General features: G+C 33.5%; 1 protein-coding gene across 4 annotated transcripts in view; it reads right to left on the bottom strand.

Moving 5' to 3' along the window:
- The window catches only part of EPHA6 (EPH receptor A6), an 846,791-nt gene that overhangs the window by 764,133 nt on the left and 57,804 nt on the right, over positions 1 to 24,854 (bottom strand). For all 4 annotated transcript variants that reach the window (XM_061194037.1, XM_061194035.1, XM_061194034.1 and 1 more), the window contains exon 2: positions 23,395 to 23,459. In XM_061194037.1, coding sequence (XP_061050020.1) covers positions 23,395 to 23,459 — 65 coding nt within the window. The remainder of the gene's footprint in view (positions 1 to 23,394; positions 23,460 to 24,854) is intronic.

Genomic DNA, 24,854 nt, shown 5'->3' with positions numbered 1-24,854 from the left:
TATATAATGTAAATCAGACATGCACATTATTTACAATTTCCTTTTTTAAAAAAATTTTTTGCAGATCCTTTTATTATCACCTTCCTTGACATTTTATCAAAAATAGGACAAGTGGCAGGAAGTCATCTTTTATAAATCCAACTTAGGGGCCTACTTTTGTCCATGAATATCTCCATTTCCTTAGTACCAAATTCCCTCCACCTTTGCTGCCTACCACTCCCAACAGGATTCCAGGAATCATTTATCTGAAAGCTCAGTGTCTGGCAAACTTAGACCTGATAATCTTATCCTTGTAGAACTTGTGTCCTTTCTCATAATCTCCATCCTTCCCCATGTCCTAGTTTCTCCTATTTACTTCCAGTGACCCAAATTCTGCTCTACTTTTCTGTACTATAAACTTTCTAGAGAAAAAGGTGTCTTGAAAACTCTTTAATTCCTAACTCAACAGTTGTCCTAAGCCAACTACTGTAGATTTTGCTGCTGCTGCTATGTAGTCTTATGGACCACAAGAAGCAACATAGAAAATTAAGACAAAGAACAAATGATGCAACTGGAAATTGTAGACAAAGGTGCAAAGACAAAGATATTCTTAAAAAAGGGTATGACAGGGCGCAAGGGCACGTGGCATGTCAGGATGTCACAACTGGTATGACACAAGTTCCCTCATTGGCAGTGTTCAAGTTACTCAATAGGTAAATACATGAAATAAGAGGGTCTTGATGTACTGTGGAATAGGTGTGAGAGCATGAGGAATAGGGTTCCAAAAGTAAAGAAACTGAGAACCAGGGAAGACAAAAGCCTGGACTTAAGTAAAACTTAACCAAAGATGGCTGACACTTGAGCCACTTCACATACAGTGCTGGTCTCAGAACAGAGTGGAAATCTGAGACTGCAAGATCTGCAGAAATAAAAGTAAAAACAAAAAGAGAGGGAGAGAGAGAGAGAGAGAAAGTAGCGGAACTGGAAGTTATCTTGCCTGCTTCCTCTCTCTCTTGCAGCTATGCGTAGCAATTTCTTGGTAAATTAATCTGGGTAATCGTTATTTTTAAAAAGTAAAAAAAGGAAAGAAAAATAATATTTTTGGTATTTCACTGGGTTTCTCAGTGATTTCTCAATATGATCTGTACTCAGCAGACCTTATAAAATGTAATTTTATAAATGTAATTTTGAGTTTTGAACTGCTAATCTTTATAGATTAGAATGACTTACAAAGTTATTCTAACTTAAAAATCTTAAAATATGAGAGTATGATTTGTAGGTAATCTATGATAAAATTCATTACTCATGCAGCCTAAAAATTTACTATTTAAAAAGATCCATAGATAGTAAATTAAAATCAAATTCTCTTCTCTAGTATCTGTACAGATTGTCACTCTTGGTGATTCCTATCATAGTAAGAAAAACCTGATAAGCATAATAAATAGTCTTTCCTACATGCTACAAGTTTTTTTGCAAGTGACAAAACACATTGAGATATTTCATTTCAAGTACGTTTATCATTCTAGAATCCAGTGCCACAGAATTGTGAAATACCTAGTTTGGTTTAGATAACATTAATAACTTTAATTTTGTGTTTATTTTCTTTGCAGAGAGATATAATAATATTTCATATGATTTTTAAATCTTTATTTTCACATTTAATTAGTTGAATTCAGGATTCTGGATGATTAACCCAAGTGCCGTGGATTGAGTAACTGCATGCTCAGACTAACAATTCTGAACATTAAAAGTTACAATTAAAAAAAAAGTCAAACACGAGGGGAACATTCTATATCACATGTAAAATAGTTTTCAAAGAATTTTAAAACAAAATATTCCTATAAAACTATTCACAGAACAGGAAAGATCTTAAGGCCTTGAAGTTCTTATAGATGCAAGTCACCATAAAACATCTATGATTTAGTGAAACTCTATTTGCAATATCATAAATATTAATGTACTTTGAATTCTAAAGCCATTTTTCTTTGTTCTCTTAGAAATGGTAAATAACTAGGCAATTAACATCTTCAAGCATGTGTCACTTGTACTTTTTCCACTCCCTAGGCAAGGTTCTCATAAATGGTAAAACTAGGAAAGAATGTTGTTGGTTTTATGGTTTGTGGTATGTATTTGCTTTTCAATATATACAGTGCTATCAGCATGAACAAGAACATTAGTTTTAAACCTCTTTTGTCAGTGTTATTGTCTGTTTACAATGTTAATTTGACAGGTAAAATATTTTTGTTTTCATTTCTATAAGAGTTATTTTATTTGGCAGGAGCTTCATGCATATCATCATCCTGTACATCAAATTTAGAAGTATTACCGCTGCTGGAATCCTGGCAAATATCTAAAAATTTCTGCTGTACCTTTTGAACAGACTGTCAAAGAGGGTTCCATAGAATATCTGAGTCAAAGGAGTTAATTGTTAGTAATGCAGGGGGGGAAGGGGAGTGAACTTCTACAACTCTCACCCTTGCTCCCTTTGCACTAGCCATGCTGGCTTTCATGTTTTCCCTCATACTTGTCAACCATCCAAGCTTGAAAGATTTTACACTAGATGACAGCTCTCCCAAGAACACTCTTCTCTCTGCTACTCACATGGCTCATAATCCTTTTTTTTTTCCTTTAAGGTTTGCTCAAATATTACTTTATCAGTGAGATCTCGCCCAACTCCAGCGCCATTTCACCATCAGTCTGTCACTCTTCTCTCATTACTTTATTTCATCTTAGCGCTTGTCACCACTTTACATTGTAGTAACATACCTGTAATTATTTTCTTTCTCTCTCTGTTAAAATGTAAGCACCCTGTAAAACAGAAGCTTTGTCTGTTTTGTCCATGTCTGAGTCCCCCGTGTTTAATATATATCTGGCACAGAGCAGATGCTCAATATACACTTGTTGAGTTAATGGACAGAATTAGTAAATGTGGTAGCAATTTCCAAGAATCCACTGCTGCCCAACGTCCAGGTAAGTCCTGTCAATGAGACACTGGTGGGAGATTAGAAGCAGGAGGAGAAAGGGCATTTTTTCCCCCTATTCTATCAATACTATGGCTCTGGCCGCTGAGGCAGGGGTAGTTCAGCAGTGTCAGCCACAGAGCCTCACTGGCTCTGGCTCCAGGCAATGCAGAAGCAGCAACCGAGTTGTGGACTCCAGCCATGGCAGAGAGGAGTCCAAGAGCTTCAGCCAACTGTGGGCCACAAGACTCCTTTAGCATTCGTAGGTGTGGGACTCCTGGCTTGCTGAAAAATGGAGTCAGTAGTTGCAAGAGCAGGAGTGGCCATAGCAGCCCTCCAACATGGGGCTCTGGGCAATTATTTTTGCCCCTCCAGCCCAAGGGGTAAGAGTAGTTTCCTGTAGTTACTGATATTTTCATATATTTACTTCCCCCTTTTACTCCTCCAGTCCTTCTAACACATTTGTAAACAATTTCTGTTTTAACTCCTTTGTTTGAATTAACTAGGGAAGGGTTTTGTTTTTCTACAAGAGTGATCACATTGCTTTAAAAATAACTTTCTAAATTAGCACAGCATTGTAAATCAACTATACTTCAATTAAAAAATTATAAATAGATAAAAATATAAATAAATAACTTTCTGACAAATACCTGCTCAGTTTAACGGCAAGTGTGCCCATCCTTCCCAATGCAGCAATCCCACACAATGCTAAAGAATTCTAAGAGGTATCCACTGCCCTAGTCCTTTCCATGGTCTTTTCCCATCTTTTCATTGTCTTTCAATATAATCCTCTGATATGTTAAATTAGTAATAAGTTTTGTGACACTGGCATAATCATCCCACTCTGTAGTAAGCCACAGTGATGTCTTTAAGTCCTTGTATGTTACCTGTAAGTACAATAGACAAAAAGTACTTGCCAGGACAACTTCCAACCTTCCTCTTGGTACTATATAGCATGCAGATTTAAGAGATGTTTGGCAGAATTGACACATTAATGCATATCAGTGAATATGATTGAATATTCAAATACCTTATAATACCACTATTCCTATGACTTGTTGGAAATTGATCAGTAGTCACTTTAACACTCTTGAAAATGACAATTACACCTGTAGACTCTAAGCCAGAAAATGAAGCCTGTATCCTCATTTTTCTCCTTGTCAATAGAAATTTTGAAACACATCCCGCTCTACTTTTATTCCCCTAAGGATCAAGACACCATTCTCATCCATTTGGCGACACGGAAAGCTTTTGTTGTTCCTTCAATGTGAGTTTAAGTTATAAATCATGTGGTTTTATTTTTATTCTATCTGTTATGACAACCAAAATTTTAATAATTCTGTCCCTTTTTAGAAGCCCAAGCATTTTCCTTGTTTAACACAAAGGTGGAAAAAGGAATGTGAATATCATCTGTGATTCTACTACTTTTTAATAAAATGATACATAGTAAAAAAAATAAAAATCATCTTTTCCCAGAGTCCTCTCAATCCAATCCTGAATCCAGTAAGTAATTGAATTACCACAGTATAACCAACTAGATGTCACTCACCAAATATTTTTCTATGACTGTATGTATATTATGCATACATATACATATATATGTATATATATACACATATATATACACATATGTATATATATATGGCCAATAATTTGGTAGGTATTGTTTTAAGGTTAAAAATAAGGTTGTGTTATGCATGTAGTTCTGAAATAGCTGTTTTCATTTAGCTATATATAAATATCATGGCTATCCTCATAAGCCTGTACATATATATCTACCTATTTTTTCCTTTGACAGCCAGTATATGTGCTGTTTCCTCATTAGCATACTCAAATATTTAGGTCTGTTGCAAGTTCCATGAATATATTTGGGTTAACCTAAGGAGCCCATAGCAGAGAGCTACAGTATCTCCTGGCTGATGGGAGTCTCATGAATTGATAAAAACTGTATTGTCTTACTGCAGGCCTCATTCTCCACAAGTTCTAGCCTCTCCTAACATGCTCCCTCTAGGCATTAAATGTCACAATTTATGCAACAGAAATGATATTAGTTCTTTTCTACCTGCAGACAAATGTGTAGTTAGAATCAACACTGATCACCACTTCCTATTTAGCCAGGCAGTCAAGTTTATTGTCAATCTGTGGCCTGTTACATTAATGCATTTTTCAATCAAAGACTCAGCAAGTGGAAATCCATGGATATTCCGGTTTTTCATTTTGTTCACACAACACTGTAGGTTTTGCATAATAGCTACAGGACTCTGTAATGATGCCATTAATCACTTGTTCTTTCAAATGTTTCCTTATGTCCTCCCTCTCATAATGAGTAATTCTTTGAAATCAGTCTTTGAAGGGCTGTGACTGACAGAGATGAATAGGATGCTTAATCGCATTGGCACATGCCAGAGCCTATTCCTGTGGCAAAAATACTCTGTGTAAACCTTCTTATTCTGCTAAATTCTGTAGATAATAATGAATTTCCAAAACCAAACATCGCTTTCCATGCTCGCAATCACAGCCATATTCTCTGTACCTCAGTAGCCCCTTCTCTTTCCTTCTCTATTTCCTATATTCTTATGTTCACTGTATTCACTATCTACTTCCTTCTTTCTCTATTTTGATTTCCTTTGCTTTTTCTTATAACTGAACACTGAAAAACATAGCCCTGAAACATATATCTTTCCACATAGCATCTGTTATAAATGAGACTCAACAGATGAACTTATATAACTGAATTTGCAATTATTTTAAATTGAGGATCCTAAAAAGAAAATTCTGATCCTTTTCCCCAAAAAAGGTATCATCAAGATTAATGGAGCTTTTTTGTAGAAAAAACATAAGTCTCCTTTCAGAATATTTTCAATAATACTCTGATGATAGTCAATACCATTTAATTTCATTTGCAGTAATCCAAGCACCTGGGATTAAAAGGACATGTGCACAAGAATAATATTTAACTTGTTACCTGTGAGGTTTTAACTTAAACAGATAGTAGCTTTTACATTTTCTTCCAAATTACATATGTAATTTCTCCCATCTGTGGGATTATGCAAAACAGATAACACCAATTTTCAGTCAACTCACTGAATTATTATCTTCCCCCTCCTTAGTTCAGTGACTATGAAACATTAACCATGACTGAGAGAACCTATATCTGATCATTACTTTTTTCTGTGTTGAGGCATGTGAGGGACACAATTATTCCAACTACCAATAAAAAGATCAGTAAATCAATAAATAGCCAGAAGTATTTAATGCCCTGTTTACACTTATTGTCCCAGAGTAATTATTAATAATGCTCACTTCATTTTCAAAAGGAACCATCTCGGATAATAATTTACTTTAATTGCCATTGATTCACAGTACAGGATAGACCAAAGCCTGACAGAGAGAAGCACCGGTAAGACCACTAAGAATTAACAGAAAATGATTACATGTTTCCATCATTTCAGAAACATTTCAAGATCTATATAAGGGCTGTTGAAGGTCATATCTAAATTGTGAATTAAGATTACTTCCTGAAATTGGAAACATATGCAAATTTCCCAAATTCCTTTGTTTCCATTATTCTCTGTGTTGTATTTAACATCATTTCTTTGGATTTCACTAAAGAAGGCAACCTCCAGGACAACAGGACCACTGCTTATAATGAAATACTAAAAGACAGAAGACACAGAGCAATTATTTTACCAGCACATAACTATCAAATATTTTTCACTAATGCATATGTGGTTTACTCTCCTTAGCTTTCCAACTACTCCTTGATGAGTACATACTTACTCAGAACATCAGACGTTAACCTTGAAGAAAGAAACAGACACTGAGCAACAATATTGACTTCATATTGAATCAGCCCACATATTTTACTGTCATATTGTTCTATTTTAAATCATGAGTATATCTTTTATAGCACTATGAAAATTAATACGCTGGCATGCAGTGGGTTGAATAGTGACCCCCCAAACTTCATGTTCATCTAGAAACTGTAAAAGTGACCTTATTTGAAATAGATGTAATCAAGTTAAGATAAGGTCATAATGACCTAAATCCAATGACTGGTGTCCTTTTCAGGAAGCCATGTGAAGACACAGATACACACAGAGAAGACAGCCACTTGAAGATGGAGGCAGAAATGGAGTGATAGAGCTAAGGATGAAAGGATTGCTGGCAAACACCAGAAGTTTGGAAGATGCAAAGAAGGACTCTTTCCTAGAGTCTTCAGAGGGAGCTTGACATTGCCAGTGCCTTGATTTCAGACTTCTGACCTCCAGAATTATGAGAGAATAAACTACTATTGTTTTAAGCCACCAGTTTGTGAAAATTTATCACAGCAGCCCTAGGAAACTAGTATATATAGTATATATATATATATATAGTATATATAGTATATATCATGATATGGTATATATATATATATAGTATATATAGTATATATCATGATATGGTATATAATATTATATATAATAATTCTTGATTGGGCTGTAGTTTTAACTAGTTGGTTACTGAAATTATCTACAAATTACATTTTCTTACATGTATACATAAAGAATCACGGGTCATACAAATTATTTAAGTAATTTATGAATGGGAAAACACTGGGAATAGAAAAATCCTTTGCAACTTTGAGTGATTACTCTGACTCCCCAAATTAGATAAGTGGTGGTAAAAAGGAGGAGGAGATGAAGAAGGCAGGAAGGTATTGCTGAGGTTAAACTATCCTTCTATATTGTTTTCAATATTAATCTCTGTCTTATCCTTAGCATGCTTCCCAATAAAATATTGATATTTGTCACATTATAAATATTAAATAATTATGTAGGCAGAGTTCATTGCTTTAATATTAAGAACAGTTTGGACAATGATTATAAAACAATATTTAAAAGCTGCCCTTTGTTTCTAGGCATTGCCCTAGTTAAGGGTTAAATTTCAATTATGTATCATTACTTTCAATAGATGTTTTCCTTCTTTAATAATATTACTTCAAATATTAGTTTCAATAGATGTTTTCATTCTTTAGTAATATTTACTTCAAAACAGGTAACTGTAACAATATTAATTTCTTAAAACCCAAGTAATATAAAACCTTATAAAATCAACAGTTTGCATTCATTTTTAGGTTCTGAAGTCTTAAGGTTTTAGAATTAAAAAAATTATGAATTGAGGGACAAGCTATTTTTGCCTTGAGAACTTTCTGGCACTAAGTGGCAGCACTGGTTGGTTTACCATTGAAAACAAAAATTAGTTCATTCTTCCACACTACATTTTGCATGAGCAAAGGGAGAAATTACCAAATCATATAAATTGAGAGGCCAAGACTTGCTGTGGAGATTTATATAACATCATTCACATTGTCAATCAGCGCATTCACAAAATATTTATGAATTCTGGAACTCATTTGGAAAAATTCCGACATAAAGGAAGTCACTGAGCTACACTTTAATTTTAGTTAGCACCCTCCCCCCTTTATTTTGATGTTCTAATATATGCAGCTACATTAGAATTTCTGATTATATTTGTTAACATCTGCTCAAAGACAAATGACATTTCTTTTTATGTAGAAGGAAATGGGCTACAGAATAGCATATTTTGAAGGCACTGGGTGCAGATTGCTTTTCTAAATGGAGAATGAGTCTCTGAACAGAAGCTCAGTCCAGAGTTGAGAGTACAGAAAGATGCCCTCAAGATTGAGTAACATCCTCCTTGCTTCCTAGGTGCAAACCTGAAGAGCCAGAAACAGAGGGTAGCTTGCCCTCTGTCTTTATTCAGTGTGGTCTGTTCCTAGCACCTACCAAGAACTGCTTGAAAGCAAATTAGATAATGAGTAAATAGCTGCCCTAAGAAGAAATGAGATGTGTGAATACACACATAGCAAAATCACTACTCAGCACTGAGAACCCTGATAAACAGAGAGGGCCAGAGTGTGTGTGTGTGTGTCTGTGTGTGTGGGGTGGGGGGGTGTACTGACCTGAAACTTAGCATAAAACACATAAAATAAATTGCATTGGATGGCAATTAGTGTTGATACAAAAACTTTGTTACCAATGTATTGGTATGGGAATGACAATAAAATACATTTCTAAAAATCATACTGCTTTTTATTACAATAAAACTGTAACAACTATTTGTATATGATTTTTTTCCTAAAATACCATGAATAATATTGGGAGAAATAACTACTTTAATTTGGTGGTAGTTTTTTCATGACTAATAGGATAAAGGACAGAAATATTGTTCACACTTTTAAAAAAATATAATCTTAAATGCCTTTTTGCAAAAGGCTGGTTCTAAAATTTTAAATAGATGATTTGCACTTAAAAATAATCAAAGTTAATAAATAAATGAAAAATTTACAAAAACCAAAAGGTATATAAAAGATCCTCTATCATAGGCTTTTAATGAACAGTTGCTGGCTGGCTGGATAAATAGATTAAAAAACAAATTAATGACAATTGAATAAACACTGACAATTCTTTCTGCTCTGAATCACAATTTCTACCATTTGAATTGAGGCAGTCTTTCTTATTTTTTATATCAATTGTAGATAACATCTCTTAGTATCTAATAAAATCAGATTCTGCTTATTCTTATTTCTAATCTCAGGAAGCATATAATAGTCTTTTAAGGTATATTTCTACATATATCTAATCTAATATATATGCTACTTTTTATATTAAGCTCTGGATTCCAGGGGTATTTTGAAGTCATTTTCTACTAACATTTGATCGTTGGGAAAATATCAACACTAAACCACACTAAATCCTTTTAAAATTACATAGTAATACAAATTAATAAAATATGTACTAGAACATAAATAAAATATACATTTAGTAAATGTTCTATTTTAATATTAAAAGAAATATAAACCTATTGTACAGAATTTTAAAAAACAGAAAATATGAACAAAAAACAAAATCACCATATTCTCATGACCTAGAGTAAAACATTCTTAATAAGTGGTTTTATTAATATTTCCTCTCATGTTGTTCCAACATATACATTTTAAAAATAAAGATTAGAAATGTTTTGCTCTTTATTTCACTTAATATTATATAGGGCAATATCCTAATGTTACTAAAGTCAACAGCACACATACAATTTTAATGCAACTCTATCATCCTAGCACGTGATCTCATCCTCAAATTCACCTTAGGATTCAAGGTGTCTGCTGAAGCGCTAGACATCATATCTGCATTCTAGACAGCAAAAAGGAAATGTATTAATCCAAAAGGCTAACCTCTAGTTGACAGAGCTCATTTTAAGCAGCTTTCCTGGAAATTCCACGAAACACCTCCATTTACATCTCATTGGCTAGAATAGTATTCTGGACACAACTAACTGCAAAATACACTAGAAACTGTAGGGTTTTTTAGTTGGATATATCACTTCTTCAAAATCAAGGTTCTGTTAATGACAGCAAAAAAAAGGAGAATGGATATCGGGTGACAACTAGTAGTTTAGTCCATTCACCTAAAGTTCATTTCTTCCTCTTCCCAGGATAACTTAAATTTTCTACCTCCCTTGTAGTTAGGTGTAGTAATGTGAATGTGTTGTAGCCAGTAAGATATAAGAAGTACTGTGCCCCACTTCTGAAATTTTGAGGAGGACAGTTATCCTTTCCATACAAGGAGGACAAAGAATTCCTGACAACTGGGAAAAACTCACTTTAAACTATTACAAAAGTGAGAATAATATTCTTTTATGTTTGAATTATCACACATTTAATGTTTATTTGTAATTCGGTTAACATTACCTGAACTAATATCAGAGTGGCCATACAATTTATCATCCAAATGAGGACCACTTTTAAAAATAAATGGGGCACAATTAATAATTATTATACAACAACAGAAAAAAACCAGGACTATTCCAGGCCAACCAGGGCTTATGGTCATCCAAATAATACAGTGTTTATAGATAGAAAGAATAAAAATAACTATAATATGTTTGCTATACCTATTTATTTACTTTAAGATTTACAATGTGGGTATTTCTTAGAGCAATTCTTAATAGGAACCATGAAAAAATCCTTCTAGTGTGCATCAGAAAGCACTATATTTAAGTTAAGCAGATAATTTGATTAAATGAATAACATTATTAAATTGAGATATCTAAATCAATAATACAGATTTAATTTTACCTCTCTAAATGTGGTCTGCAGAATGCATATATATAGATGTGCATCTATGTATATACGTGTGTGTCTGCATTTTTTATATACTTTAAATCCTAGATTCATTCTCTTATTTGAAAGACTTTTTAAATTTCATTGAAATATTTGGTATACATTGCTACCTAATTATGGGGGAGATGAAGACTAAGTTAAGCATTACATTTATGAGCACAACAGGTTTTTTTTTGCTAAAATAAAGTCAATTCACTTGAAGAACCTCTTTTGCTTACTATGGTACATTAGTTCAAAATACTAATTGCATGGAATTCAGAGTACAAAACCTATTTAACATTTAATGCTGACCTATGCTTTTTGAAAGCTTGACTGGTTAGTATAAATTCTCTAAAATTTTCAGTCCATCTATCAACCATTAAAAATCCATATGTTCTATTTTTTATTCTCATCTTAATAACAAGGTGCAGTACTAATAACCATCTGGGGTTAATATTTCCCAGATGTGATTCAGTTCATCCACTGTTCTAAACCAGTCATTAATTCTTTGAAAGTATATTATGTTTTGACTGGTGTTGCTTAAATAGCTTATAAGCTCTTTTATAGTCTTTTTATTTTGTAGGTAAATTCCCACCCACCTTTCAACTTCAATTTTAGTGAGAAAATTGATAATGAGAAAATGAATGGATTGTCTAAAATACAAAAATGAGAGTAAACATATACACTTTTCTACCCGTACTCTAAACCAATCCTGAATAAGAAAAGGGTTCAATTTTCACAATCATTTAGTATTTTTGTCACATCTGATTATGCCCAAAGTTAATAACAAACTGTTCCAGCTCCAATGAGAGTCGCAAAATACAGCCTTTAACCAATATGTATGTAGAATAATTTGTTACTTGTACATCTATTTAGCTATCCAACCAACTTTTACTGAATATCTGTCATATGGTAGTCACTAACTCAAAGAGACACACCCAATCCATTCCTCCAACAGTTTAAAATCTAGTAAGAGACAGACATTTAAATATTGTGAGATAAACATTGTGATATGCCCTGAGTTCCTGGTGTCCCCCAAAAAAGATTCTTAATTCGATCTTTGGCAGTATAAGTTTTCCCAGAAAAGACTGAAAATCGTCTGTACCTTTACAAAAAAAAAAAAGTAAGAGAAAGCCAGAGAAGTTGGGGGTTGGTAAGAGAACTTTCCAGATAAACTCAACAGCACTGTCTTATATCCAGAGATAAGAGGAAGCAAGTTACTAACATGGAAGAAACTATCAACACAAAAGTCTCTTTAGTAAAAGGTAGAAGGTGGAGTGGCTGAAGATAAAAATGGAGAGGCAGCTGTGGGTCACAGGTTAAATGATATAGGTAAGGGAAGCAGGGGTTAGGTAGGGTAGAGACATGATCAGATCTTCACTTTAGAAGATCAGTTCTGGCAACAAGATGAAGGATGGATTGGAAAGGTTGGTGGAAGGGGCCAGAGAAGACCCAAAGCAAGTGGATAATTTAAAACACAACCATGGTAATTTGGAGAAGAATGATGAGGAGCCAAATTGATGCACTGATGATAAAGACTGATTTGAAAGAGCTTTAGGAGGTAGAATCAGCAGGACTTGGTGATTGGTTATGGGGCATAAGAGTAAGTCAATCACTTAAAATACAAACAAATTTATAAAAATACTTGGCCTACTATATTTCATTTAGTTGTTAAGTATTTCACTAATAATCCTTTAGGGTTTCATGAGAGAATTTAACTTTGTATGTGCTTGCTTTGGATTGAGTATAGACTCTTTTATTTATGAATGAAATGGTTTATAAATATTTGAAATGACTCTATAGTTAAAATAATCAGAACTTTCTGATAAAACCAGAATCTTAGCTTAGAATATACAATTTGGGAGTTCATTTTAAAAGGACAACTGGAAACTTCTCTCGGAATAGGAGACAAAGTTAAAGTTTTATAAGTAACAATGCAAAAAATAGAATAAAAAAAGACTATATTATGTAAATCAAGGGTAATGGCTTAAAGTAACCCATATCTTTAAAAATAGGTATGTTTATGAGAAGACACCTTCAAGACTACACATTAAAGAACAGTGGAGGGCTTCCCTGGTGGCGCAGTGGTTGAGAATCTGCCTGCCAATGCAGGCGACACGGGTTCGAGCCCTGGTCTGGGAAGATCCCACATGCCGCGGAGCAACTAGGCCTGTGCGCCACAACTACTGAGCCTGCGCGTCTGGAGCCTGTGCTCCGAAACAAGAGAGGCCGCAATAGTGAGAGGCCCGCGCACCGCGATGAAGAGTGGCCCCCACTTGCCGCAACTAGAGAAAGTCCTCGCACAGAAACGAAGACCCAACACAGCCATAAATAAATTAATTAATTAATTTAAAAAAAAAAAGAGCAGGGTCCTGCCGACACCTTGATTAAAAAAAAAAAAAAAAAAAGAACAGTGGAGATACTGGAAAATGAATGGCATACATACTTATTTTTCAGCTGCCCTGAGAATATAAGCTAATTACATATTCACAGATGTCAGTAAATACTTTCAATTCTGATTTCCTAATTCATTGTTATCTGCTTTTCTCTTACTTCTCTTCCTTACCACAGAATTAATTTCATCATTATCCAATACATGTTCTTTCAACCGGTGAAAAATAAGGCAGAAAGCCATTTACTTACTTACTTACTTGTAGGGTTTGCTATACAGGAAGGAATATTCTGAGATACTGCAGAGAAGTGTCACATCTCATAGTTGCTCAGGTATTAAATACTTAAAAATTTATGGGCTCTAATAAACTATGTATATTTATTCACCTGTTTCCCTGATTGCCCACATGCAGGGGAGATCATTTACCCATGCAAGATTTGATAAAAGAAGGCCTATAATATGGGGAGGGGGAAGGGTAAGCTGGGACAAAGTGAGAGAGTGGCATGGACATATATACACTACCAAACGTAAAATAGATAGCTAATGGTAAGCAGCTGCATAGAACAGGGAGATCAGCTCCGTGGTTTGTGACCACCTAGAGGGGTGGGATAGGGAGGGTGGGAGGGAGGGAGACGCAAGAGGGAAGAGATATGGGAACATATGTATATGTATAACTGATTCACTTTGTTATAAAGCAGAAACTAACACACCATTGTAAAGCAATTATACTCCAATAAAGATGTTAAAAAAAAAAAAAAGGAAAGAAAAGAAGGCCTATAGCTCTGGATGATTCATGTTCCTGTATTATCCTCAAGGAATTCTAACTTCCATGGCTTTTCACGTTTCCTGGTCGAACTCAATATAGTGCTGTCTCCTATTTTTTCTCCTGTCGTCATTGTAGTCATCATCATCATCGTCATCATCATCAAGTTTACAATCTACCTTTACAATTTGGTAGCTCATGCAAAGGGAATTTATTTTAAAAATATTAAAGATCTGCACCTGGAGATTTAGCAGTAACCTGGTGAGCTCCGGAAGTACGGACTACCCCACTCTACATTTTCTCGTTTTTTTCTCTGCATGGCTATGTTCTCCATTCTCTTACTACTGACTGGTTGCCCTTCAACTACTGTTTTGTTTTGTTTTGTTTTCTGTTCTCTTAGAACTTTTACTTGCACATGATTCTGGTTTATCAGAGCCCCTCTGCTCTACTCCTTTTCCATGCATGAATCTTTCGGTGAATCTTTATGGCAGAAGTTTCTGATTGCCATTTCCATTCAGCTCTGAACTTAGAAATCCTAAATTCCTAAAAAGGAATGTGATTGCTTTAGCCATTTATGGAAATCATATGTGAGAGATGACAGGTAGCTGATTAGCCAATTAATTGGATGTCTTTCAGCCAGGTGTCTACCTTTGTCTCATTAAGTTATGGTTGAAGGAATAGGGCATCTGGGCACTAACCATAGTGGAAATCCCTCAACAAGCCTCTTGGTCAATTTACTTAGAAGATGGTGTGAGAAGGACAAGCTCTAACATTTCTCTAATTGTGTTCTCTAATTTCTATAACATTTCTAATATACTTATTTCGACAAGGATGTTTTGGGTTTTGTGTTGGACTACTCTATATTTTACCCTTTAGCTTACAGTCAATAACAGACATGTATAAAGACATATTTATTAAAAATGAGACACGAAAGAACAGACTCAGAAGAAATACACTAGAGGAATATTTCTTTAGTTCTTTTCTAAGAGAAAAAATATGTAAACAATCTAAACATGCACCAAATATTGTTATGCCACTAACTAAACAACTGTACTTAATAATTAAGCATTCTTAGCTTTGGGATATCCTTTGGTCTTCAAAGATGAATTAATCTTTTTTTAGCACTCTCAGTAACCACGTATCTTTTGACACAAAATCTGGATCATTGTAATAACACTGTAACTAGATTAAGATTTCACTTGAGCGAATGTATAGATTATTTTACACTCTCCATAGCACCAATCACAATGCTGAAAATCAATCCATGGTACGCTGAGTCACTAACAATCCTGGCTTTGGGATTGAAATGACGCTGGCTTTAGTACCAGCTAAATGTCACCATACAGTTGGGCAGGTGATGTAACTTTTCTCAGGTTCAGTTTTTTCATTTGTAAAATGATGCTAGTAATACTTACTTCACATAGGTATTATTAGGATTAAATGAAAAATATATAAAATGCTTAAGCACAGTTTTTACTGCAGACCCATGATATTAACAATTTGAATGTTTGGGGGCAGAAACTTACATTAGGTCTTCTGTGAAGCCAAGATATGTGGAACTAAATTTCTATAAGCTCCTGGGAGTGTCATGGTCTACTACTCAAACTGCACACTATGGGCAACTCTGATGTCTCCCTTTATTGAAAGAATAGCAGCAGTAATGTCATGTAATCAAAGGCATAAAAGCTTGATTCATTTTTTAGATTAAATGGACTTGAAAATAAAGCCAACTGCTACCAGTAGTGATTGAGGTGATGAGAAAGTGAAAAATTCAGACAGTTCATTGCATAAAAACAGAAGGTAGAGAAAATTAAGTACAATCATAATTTGGGAAACTCTTTAAGCAAATGTTTCAGCCACTTATACACTATACAATGTTGATAACAGTTGTAAATGTAAAAGAACCACTTTGAAATATGCCAGAGCACTCGGTTCTTCTTAACAAGGCCTGCCCTAAGGAAAAAGTACTTTACTAGAGCCCTACCTGCCTGCTGGGGTTTTGACAGAGCCTAACCTACTTGAGGAAAGGAAAATACCCAGCTCTATCCAGCTGTAGGCTTCCATGTAGGAGGAGGGAGATGCCTAACTTCAACTCCCTCTAGCCATCCTGTTCACCTAAGGGGGAAAAAGGAAATTGAGAAGCCCTGGTAAAGTTCACAGTCCAGGGGTGCAGGCTCACCAAAAGCCTTAGACTTAATTATAGAACTTATAAAACACTTCCTCTCCCCCCCACAGCTTACCACTGTATTAGTAAAGGCCTATTTACCTCAGTTCCTTTTACCCACACATCATGTCCACCTTCCAATTAAAAATTACAAGATGTACTAACAGTCAAAAAACAGTTTAAAGAGAAGAAGCATCAGAACCAGAGTCAGATATGTCAGGAATGTTGGAATTATCAGACCAGGGATTTTTTTAATTTGCTAAAGGCTTCAATGGATAACTTGGACAACATGTAAGAACACGTACGCAAAGAGATGGAAATCCCAAGAATGAATCAAAAAGTAATGCTAGAGATCAAGAACAATGTAATGGAAAATGAAGAATGCCTCTGATGGGCTCACTAACAGACTGGACATAACTAAGGCAAGAATCTCTGAGTTTGGGGATAGGACAATAGAAACTTTCAAAACTGAAAAGCAATTTCTTTCAAATGTGAAACAATATGATTGAAATTAATATGATGGATATTTAGAAAACTACCACATATGTTGTGAAGTTTCTCAGAAGGAAAACTATCTAGATATCAGTTTTGAAAACAATAACTGACACATCTATTTTTAACACAAATTATAACTAAAGCTTATAAATATTTTCAGAATTCAAACACATACATGTAGTTTTGGATAATTTCAATGTATTACAAAATGAATAAAAATGCAGCACTAAAATAAGCTACTATGATAAATTGGTTCTTACTATAGGAAATACAGAAATTAACTATCAGTATTAGTAGGTATTCCATTCTCTATCATAAACACATTCTACCTTTTATTTTTCAACTTTGGAACAATGATATTAGTAAATAATGGGCTCTGACATATGGAATAAAGTATCTTTCTACACAGTTTAATTGCAATATAAGCCTCTTTTATTATAAAAATCATTAGTTTTTTCATTATAAGAATCATTAATGACTGAATTGTTAGGTTCACTCATAACTTTTGTTTAGGCATGAATGACTTGTATCCCTTTTTTCTATCTCAGGGTAAATTTTGTAACACTAATTCACTATATTTAACAGGTAAGATCACATACCCTGTATGATCTTGCATTATTCAAACCCTAATGATCATCTAAGTCACAACATGCACAAAATACATATAATATACATTTGAAACCAATATTTGGCATCTGAGAAACACCAAGTTTTCCAATCTCTGTCATAATCAATATAAAATGCAACTTAATATCCAATAGCATTTTTTCTTCCTACTAACATTCATTTTTCTCTTAAGTTTTTGTTAAAGCATACTTCACTGTTGAAAGGGAAGTTAGGGAAGTTAGATTTTGAATACTGAAGTGCATATATCTGTGTCCACTACAACTTTGCAACCTAGATCTGATCTACTGTACAGTAGCAACCAACAGAGGAGAGTGGGGAAAAAAATCTGGAACAAGCAAATCTTTCATTTTCTTCCTAAAAATATTACTATAAAAGAAAATAATGATGAAAATATTTCAGTTGAGTTGATAGGGTGCTTAAAAATCAAGTTTTTTCATCAACATTAAGTATGTATAATTTTAGGTATAAATTAAATAATATTTTATGGACTTATTATTATTATGAAATACTATGCTTTAACTAACAGGTTTTATTCAGGTGTAAGTACCTTTAAAAACCAGCATATGGCTACCCAAATAAGTCACTTATCTTTTCAATTACAGTATTAAATAAAAAAGCCACATGGTTATTCAATTTTAAGAAGTATCAAATATAACTACTAAAGCTCAAAGGAAACAATATAAGTTTTTAATCATGGAATCCAATTTTTATATTATGAAAAGTCTTTTATTTTTCTGGTTAACAGCAATTACTTTTTATTAGTCAGAGTTAATACTGAGCCAAGATGCCCAAATATGACAACCTCCCACGGTTGTGTGGCACTGAATAGGGACTGATATGTAATGGGTATTAAGGATTTTGAATGTCACATTTAACTTACAGGCCCTTTTACTGTATTCTCTTTCATGTACAATGTTATATATTGGCTAAAAATAAATTGAATAAATAAAAATATCAAAGAAAAGGAGTAAACATGAGAGTTAATGTGTCAAGAAAATTTATATAATTTTTTTCATACATTTTCAGATTACGAGAACAAACTCAGGAGATATATATTTTTTAATTGCTTCTTTTGTACAAAGTTATTGCCTGAGCCATGTCTTTCATGTTTCTTTTTTTCTCATTAGCATTAAAATAGCATGAATTCTTAAAGATTAGCTGCTTCCTTCCCAGGAGATTTTCAAAACTGAAATACGTCCTTCAGTTTTGCACAGAGCAAGATTTAGTATTAACCAGTTATTAGTTACTAATAGCAAATAGAAAATCCAGGGCATATGCCTATACTTAATGTTTGTGAAAACACTTTTACAGTATTCACATAACTTCTATAGTGCTATGCAAAAATTTTTATTGATGCAGCATTCTTTCATTGATTATCATGGCACTCTGTTAGCTACTCCACGAGATCATCATAATTTTATTACCTTAGTGTAGTACATAGACAGATAAAGGATAGAAGGGACACTTACAGGATAAAGTTCTTAACAGTTTTGAATTATGTAGATATAAAATTCTTGACATTAGACAGTGAGAGCACAGTGTTAAGAATTACAACCACTCGTTCCCAAATTCACTGAAGTATTCATTCTTTTCTAAAACCAAGCTCCATACTCTATACAAATATAATTATTCAACTTCACTCTGTTCTCAACATATCAGTAAGAACACCTATATTTTGAACATCCTTTGCTAACAATTTTCCAAGGTGTCTTTCATTTCCAAGGGTTTATATTATTGTCTTAAACAAAAGAAAGCTTCAATAATTTTTGATTGTTTAAGCAAATCCAGCAAGTGCTTCTACTTACAGGGGCTGAGATGCACACTGTGTAAATCAATTAAGACACTGAAATTCTAAGTCTCCTACAGTATGGCTTAGCCTATAATCGTAGCCTTATTTCCCACCACATCCCTTCTCTTCAGCCACACAAATTATTCTCAACGTCCCTAAAATTTAATGCATACATTTAAGAATTCTGTGCCTGTCTTCAAGCCATTCTCTTTTCCTGAAAGGTGTTTTCTACCCTCTCTTCCAGCCCATATGTGATTCCTTAGTTTATAAGAAAGAGCTGATGGGTCACATCCTACTACCAATCTTCCTCAAGCAGAATTCATCCTTCCCTTTATTATTCTTTCACAAAACATTACTTGAAACTACCTGAAGATACTCTCTTTGGCCTTATGATTGTGTAGACCTATTTCTAAACTGCAAAAGAGTACATGGAACAATAGAAATGTGTTAAATTGAATTCTGGACATGACTTTTAAAAAAAGAAAGTGTATTTTCAATGTTGGCAAAAATGAGTTGACAAGCAAGCAAGAAAATAAATATATTTTCTTTTAATTTTTGCAAGCCTAAAAAGTCATTTGCTCAAAACTACTCATCTATTTTCCATATTTGCTAACCAGAGGTTACTCAAATAACCAGTAATGGTTTTGTTTACAGGCACATCATGAATGCCTACTCTTGTAATTACATCAGCATGTTACTAAGGGTGGAATAGGTATTTTTGGTAAAAAAAAAAAAAAAATCAACAAAAATTAAAACCACTATGAATTAATTTACTAAAGCATATATTTTATATGATTTATAATATAAATCATACATTATATGATTTCAAAAATATCTCTTAGTTCAATTCTTTATGGAAAGAAAATTTTATCAATTTGAAAGTTACTCCTAGGAAATACTTTATTCAGAGAAACACCAAATATACTTTATATCATAAGATTGTCAAATATATCACCTATTGTCTTTTCTACCCATGACATATTTGTAAAAACAACTGAAGTAGTGTCTCTGAGAAAAGGCAACTTTAGTTAAAATGGCCATTCAAATTAGCATGGCTCAAAAAACCTGAGAACCTTAAAAAAATTACACAATTTCAAATAGATATAATTATAATTTTAATACACAGATATAAATGGTAGTTTAAATGTTATACACTGATTTACAGTTCCTATAGATTTTAAATTATTTAACCAGTTATGATGTCTAGATGATTTTCATTCTTGCCATTTTTAGTAGACTGTTTTCAAAGTTTTTCTGTCCTTACTGACTATTTCCTTACTTGTTTTAAACTACAAATAGCACTAAGTAAAGCTCTATTCCTGTCCGTAATCTATCCTCTTCATTAAAAGAGAAATTTAAGTTGTATGTTTTCTTTAAAATTTACTTATGTCATCTATCTATTTTATTGTTTCCCTTGATTCACCTCTGTTTTATCTAATTCATGAAGCTTTATCCATATCTATTATAAAATATGTCCATGTGCTCCTATTTTCAAGTATTCCTACTGCTGACACTTGCCATATATGCATTATTATTTGGGGGGATAATCTAAAAGTCAAATAGCCTATTCCAAGGTAATTGAGTATTCAATTTACTTTTGAACGTCTGAATCCATGTGTTATTGTTCCCTCTGTAGTCTATACATATTGTTCATTGCCCTTTATCTTTACATGGTAGAATCTTCAAGAAATAAAAAGCACCTAGTGTGAAATACATGTGAAGATTAAAATATGTTTGGCTTAGAAATATTGCTGCATTATTTCCTCACTCTGTGACCATGAAGAAGTTATCTAATATACCTGAAGCTCAATTTTCACATCTTTCAATAAGGAAAATTTATACTTGATTTCTAGGACTCATGTGAGTAAAGTGCTTTGAACAAAGCCTAGCATATGGTAAATGCTCAATGAATTTTTAACCATCTTTTCCTTTTCTACCTTATTCTATCATATTTATTTTCTACTGTAGTCTCCTTCCCTGCTTCTTTCTCTTTCCTCTTGTTCATTCTTGGCTGGTGCCCAAAATGTATATCTCAGTTTAGTAGTATGTTTATCAAGGGGAGAAAAAATCTGAATCAATTATGCAAATAGCACACATAAGTAATTGCCTTTTCATAAAGTTTCCAATGTTCCTCTCTGTTAGTGTACCATAATACGTATACAGGTATTAGAGTCAGAAATAATTTAGTTTGAATTGGAATCCATCACTCACTATTTGGCCTATAACTTCTTGGTAATTTTTGTTCCTTACCGTCTTTAAAACTGGGTTTCTCCAACAGGGAAAGAGAACTAAGACATACCTCATAGGGCCATTGTGAAAAAAAAGGATAAAATTCTTAGTGCAGTGTCCGGAAAATAGAAAACTATGAGGTAAGCATCACTTTTCAAACAATTCTGCCCTCTCTCTATAATAAATCAGAAGTAAAAAAATTCCCCATTTCATAACACCTATGACAAAATCATTACAAGAACAACAGCAGTAAGTTTATTTGTAACGCTGTAAGTCCCTGTGTCTCCTGGTTACCAGTTTGCTTTAAGAAATGCAGCCTGATCAAGCCAAACACAATCACTAGAGCAGGGCACAACTCCTTCTGTTCCTCACATGATTCTTTGGCTATGACAACATGAGGTCAGTGATAGTATGACTGCTAATATTTTTGTCATTTTTTTTCCAGAAAATGAAAAAGTGGGGCTTATAAACTACTTAATATTTGTAAGTTCTTATAAGTTACTTCATATACTGAGAAAACGAGATATGTATATATCTTGAAAGGGTATTCCGAAAAAGACGTTTCATTCACTTCCTGAAAGTAACTGTGATAAACATAACACACTTAACACACTCAACGAATACTGATGTTTATTCATTTTAATGAAAATAAGATAATGAAGGTAAAAGCATAATCTTAGTTTGAAAGATACATTCTCAGAAATGGTTTGACGAGTGCTCTGTAAGAATAAAATTTAAATTTCAGAAAAAATAAAACCATAGTCTATAAACAAACAAATAGAAATAAATAAATAACCTGTTAAAGACAGAAAGATTAAACTCTTCATAGGAATTTTTAGTTGAAAATACACATTTAATGAATAACTGTTGAATAACTGCTGATATAAAGGTCAAATTGAAACAGCATTACTGGAATGATTCTAAAAATATAAAACAATTTTGGGTCAACCAACTTCTTTCAGATTTAAATTTGTAGATGTAACAGAAAAAGCAATGTAAAACAGTATCAAGGAAGAATGTGATGAATGAGAAAAATACAATTTCTAAAAAAAGGAAGAAAAGCTAACCAAAGTATATCTGAAAACAGCTGACTACCTCCATTATTGAAGATTTGTTTAAACAGACAAAATCTAGGTAAAAAGCATCACAAACCACCCTTTTTATTTTAGCTTGAAATGAAAAAAATAGTAGGACTACACTGACTGAAAATGATGCAAAATATATCAAAACATATAAAAAGTCAAGTACAACCATAACTAAAATGACGTCAGTACCTGGAAAAGTGTACTTAGTAAATTATACATTCTTATAAGCCTTTCAAAAGCAACTACACTCAGCTAACAAAAGCCTGATCATAATGTATCTTTTGCCAAGTTCAAAAGACACATACTGCTTTAGCAGAATCGTATTTTCTAATGAATACCAAATTGTTAGTATCTGGAAAATACACTTACGCTATGATAATCTAAAGTTTGTTTATGTACAAATACTCAGTGAGGTTACCAAATTCAACAAGCATATACACAGAAAAAAAAAGTGTCTTGAACATAAAATTTTATTTCTAAAGAAAATATTTATGATAGCTATTCTAATACTACTATGTAAACACTATATTAAAGAACAATTAACTAATTTAGAAGAAAGCAAAGAATTTTATATATCATTCCCATTGGTTAGCAGTTCTAATTCCATTTTAATCTTTCCTATGTAATTTGTTATACACTAAAATTCATACTTAATACAGCCAAAACCACACTGTTTTTCTTTCTTTAACTATTACAACAGACCCTAAAAACCTAACAAGAATAACAATTTTAAAAGACATTTAAACTTACCCCATTTAATGGATATGTTTTCCATCCTAGCTCTCCCAGCACAGTTGTTGTATCAAGCAACACAACTGGAATTAAACAAAACAAAAAAACTTGCATGAACTTCTCAATTGACAAAAGAATGAATCAGTTATTTACATCATTAATGTCAATGACCTTTAGTATTATTCATCATATGAGCTTTAATAAGTTGAATCATATTAAAATTATTTGTAGGTACTAAACCTTAATATATAATACTTAATAATATTGAGTAAATATAAAATATATAAGGTGGTTATAAATTAATTTTAAAATAGCGTGGTGTTTAACAATGCTAAATGAAATAGATGACTGAGTAACAGTACTAACAAAGTCATTTTTAATAGCTGACTTTTAAAATTGATGAATGTTGGAGGAGTTAATCAAGAGGATATGGCTACCAGATGACTCATAAGCTGGACCTGAGCAATGGGTGGGAGGCCCCTCAGCTCCTCCCCTGTCCTTAGAACTATGCTCTGCCTATCATTCTCACAGTGATAGCTGTTCCAAGGACAGAGCCCTGAGAGAATAAGGTGCTGCTGAAACCATCTGGATGGTATACGTAACTGAACCCAGTTGAAGTCTCTAAGGCTCTGGTGGTCAAGTGCAGAGATCTACTCGTCTGACAGCCGCCCAAGACAAGCCTTGTGCATAAGTTCCCTTGCTTATTAAACCTGCCACCTACCAATCTGGAGTGATCTACCTGTTTCTTTGTTCTCTTTCCTGGCCCTGCATGAGTACAGGATCACTTTGCAAACCAACAATGAAATAATCACCTTTGCTTTTCCCCCCATTTTCATATATAGTCTTTTTAATACCACATTAAAGAAAGAAAAACTTTTAAAGCAGGCCTACCTGTGTATTTTCTTTGTGTGTTATTAAGTGCCCTTATATATGATTGGCAAAGTATGAAAACAACTCATTTTGAAGAAATCTATATTTTTAAAGTGTAGCTTACATTATTATTGTATGTGCTAGTATACTTACTGCTAAAGAAGGCAAAAGCAAAAATAAAAACCATGCACCTTTTCCCCTGACCAAATGTAACTAATAATACGGTTGAGAAGACATGCAAACAAATAATCAGGACATACTCTGTTAAATTCTAAAATTGAACACTATATAATAGCTTAGCAATTAAGTTAGGCTAAGGCTGGTAGGGCAGGTCTGGGACAATTTCATAAAGGAAATGCAATTTGGGCTGGGCTAGGATGAGGGGGTCTTTAATCAGATGTGATGAGAAACAAATTTATTTTAGAATACCTTCTATAAAGTAACTGAGCTACGATTAAATCAGTTCTCAGTTGCTGGAATGGGGAGTAGGAGTGGAGATTATTTGGGGGAACTAGGAGGATAGAAATGAGGCCAGAAAGATAGATGGAGATCAACAGGAGAGGATTTTTGTAGTGTTTCCAGCAGGTTAATGTGTAGGGCCCATGTTT

This window comes from Eubalaena glacialis, chromosome 6, assembly GCF_028564815.1.
Source record: "Eubalaena glacialis isolate mEubGla1 chromosome 6, mEubGla1.1.hap2.+ XY, whole genome shotgun sequence".
Classification (NCBI taxonomy): Eukaryota; Metazoa; Chordata; class Mammalia; order Artiodactyla; family Balaenidae; genus Eubalaena; species Eubalaena glacialis.
Note: the sequence above shows the minus strand (reverse complement) of the source record. Positions and strands in the feature narration are given on the sequence as shown.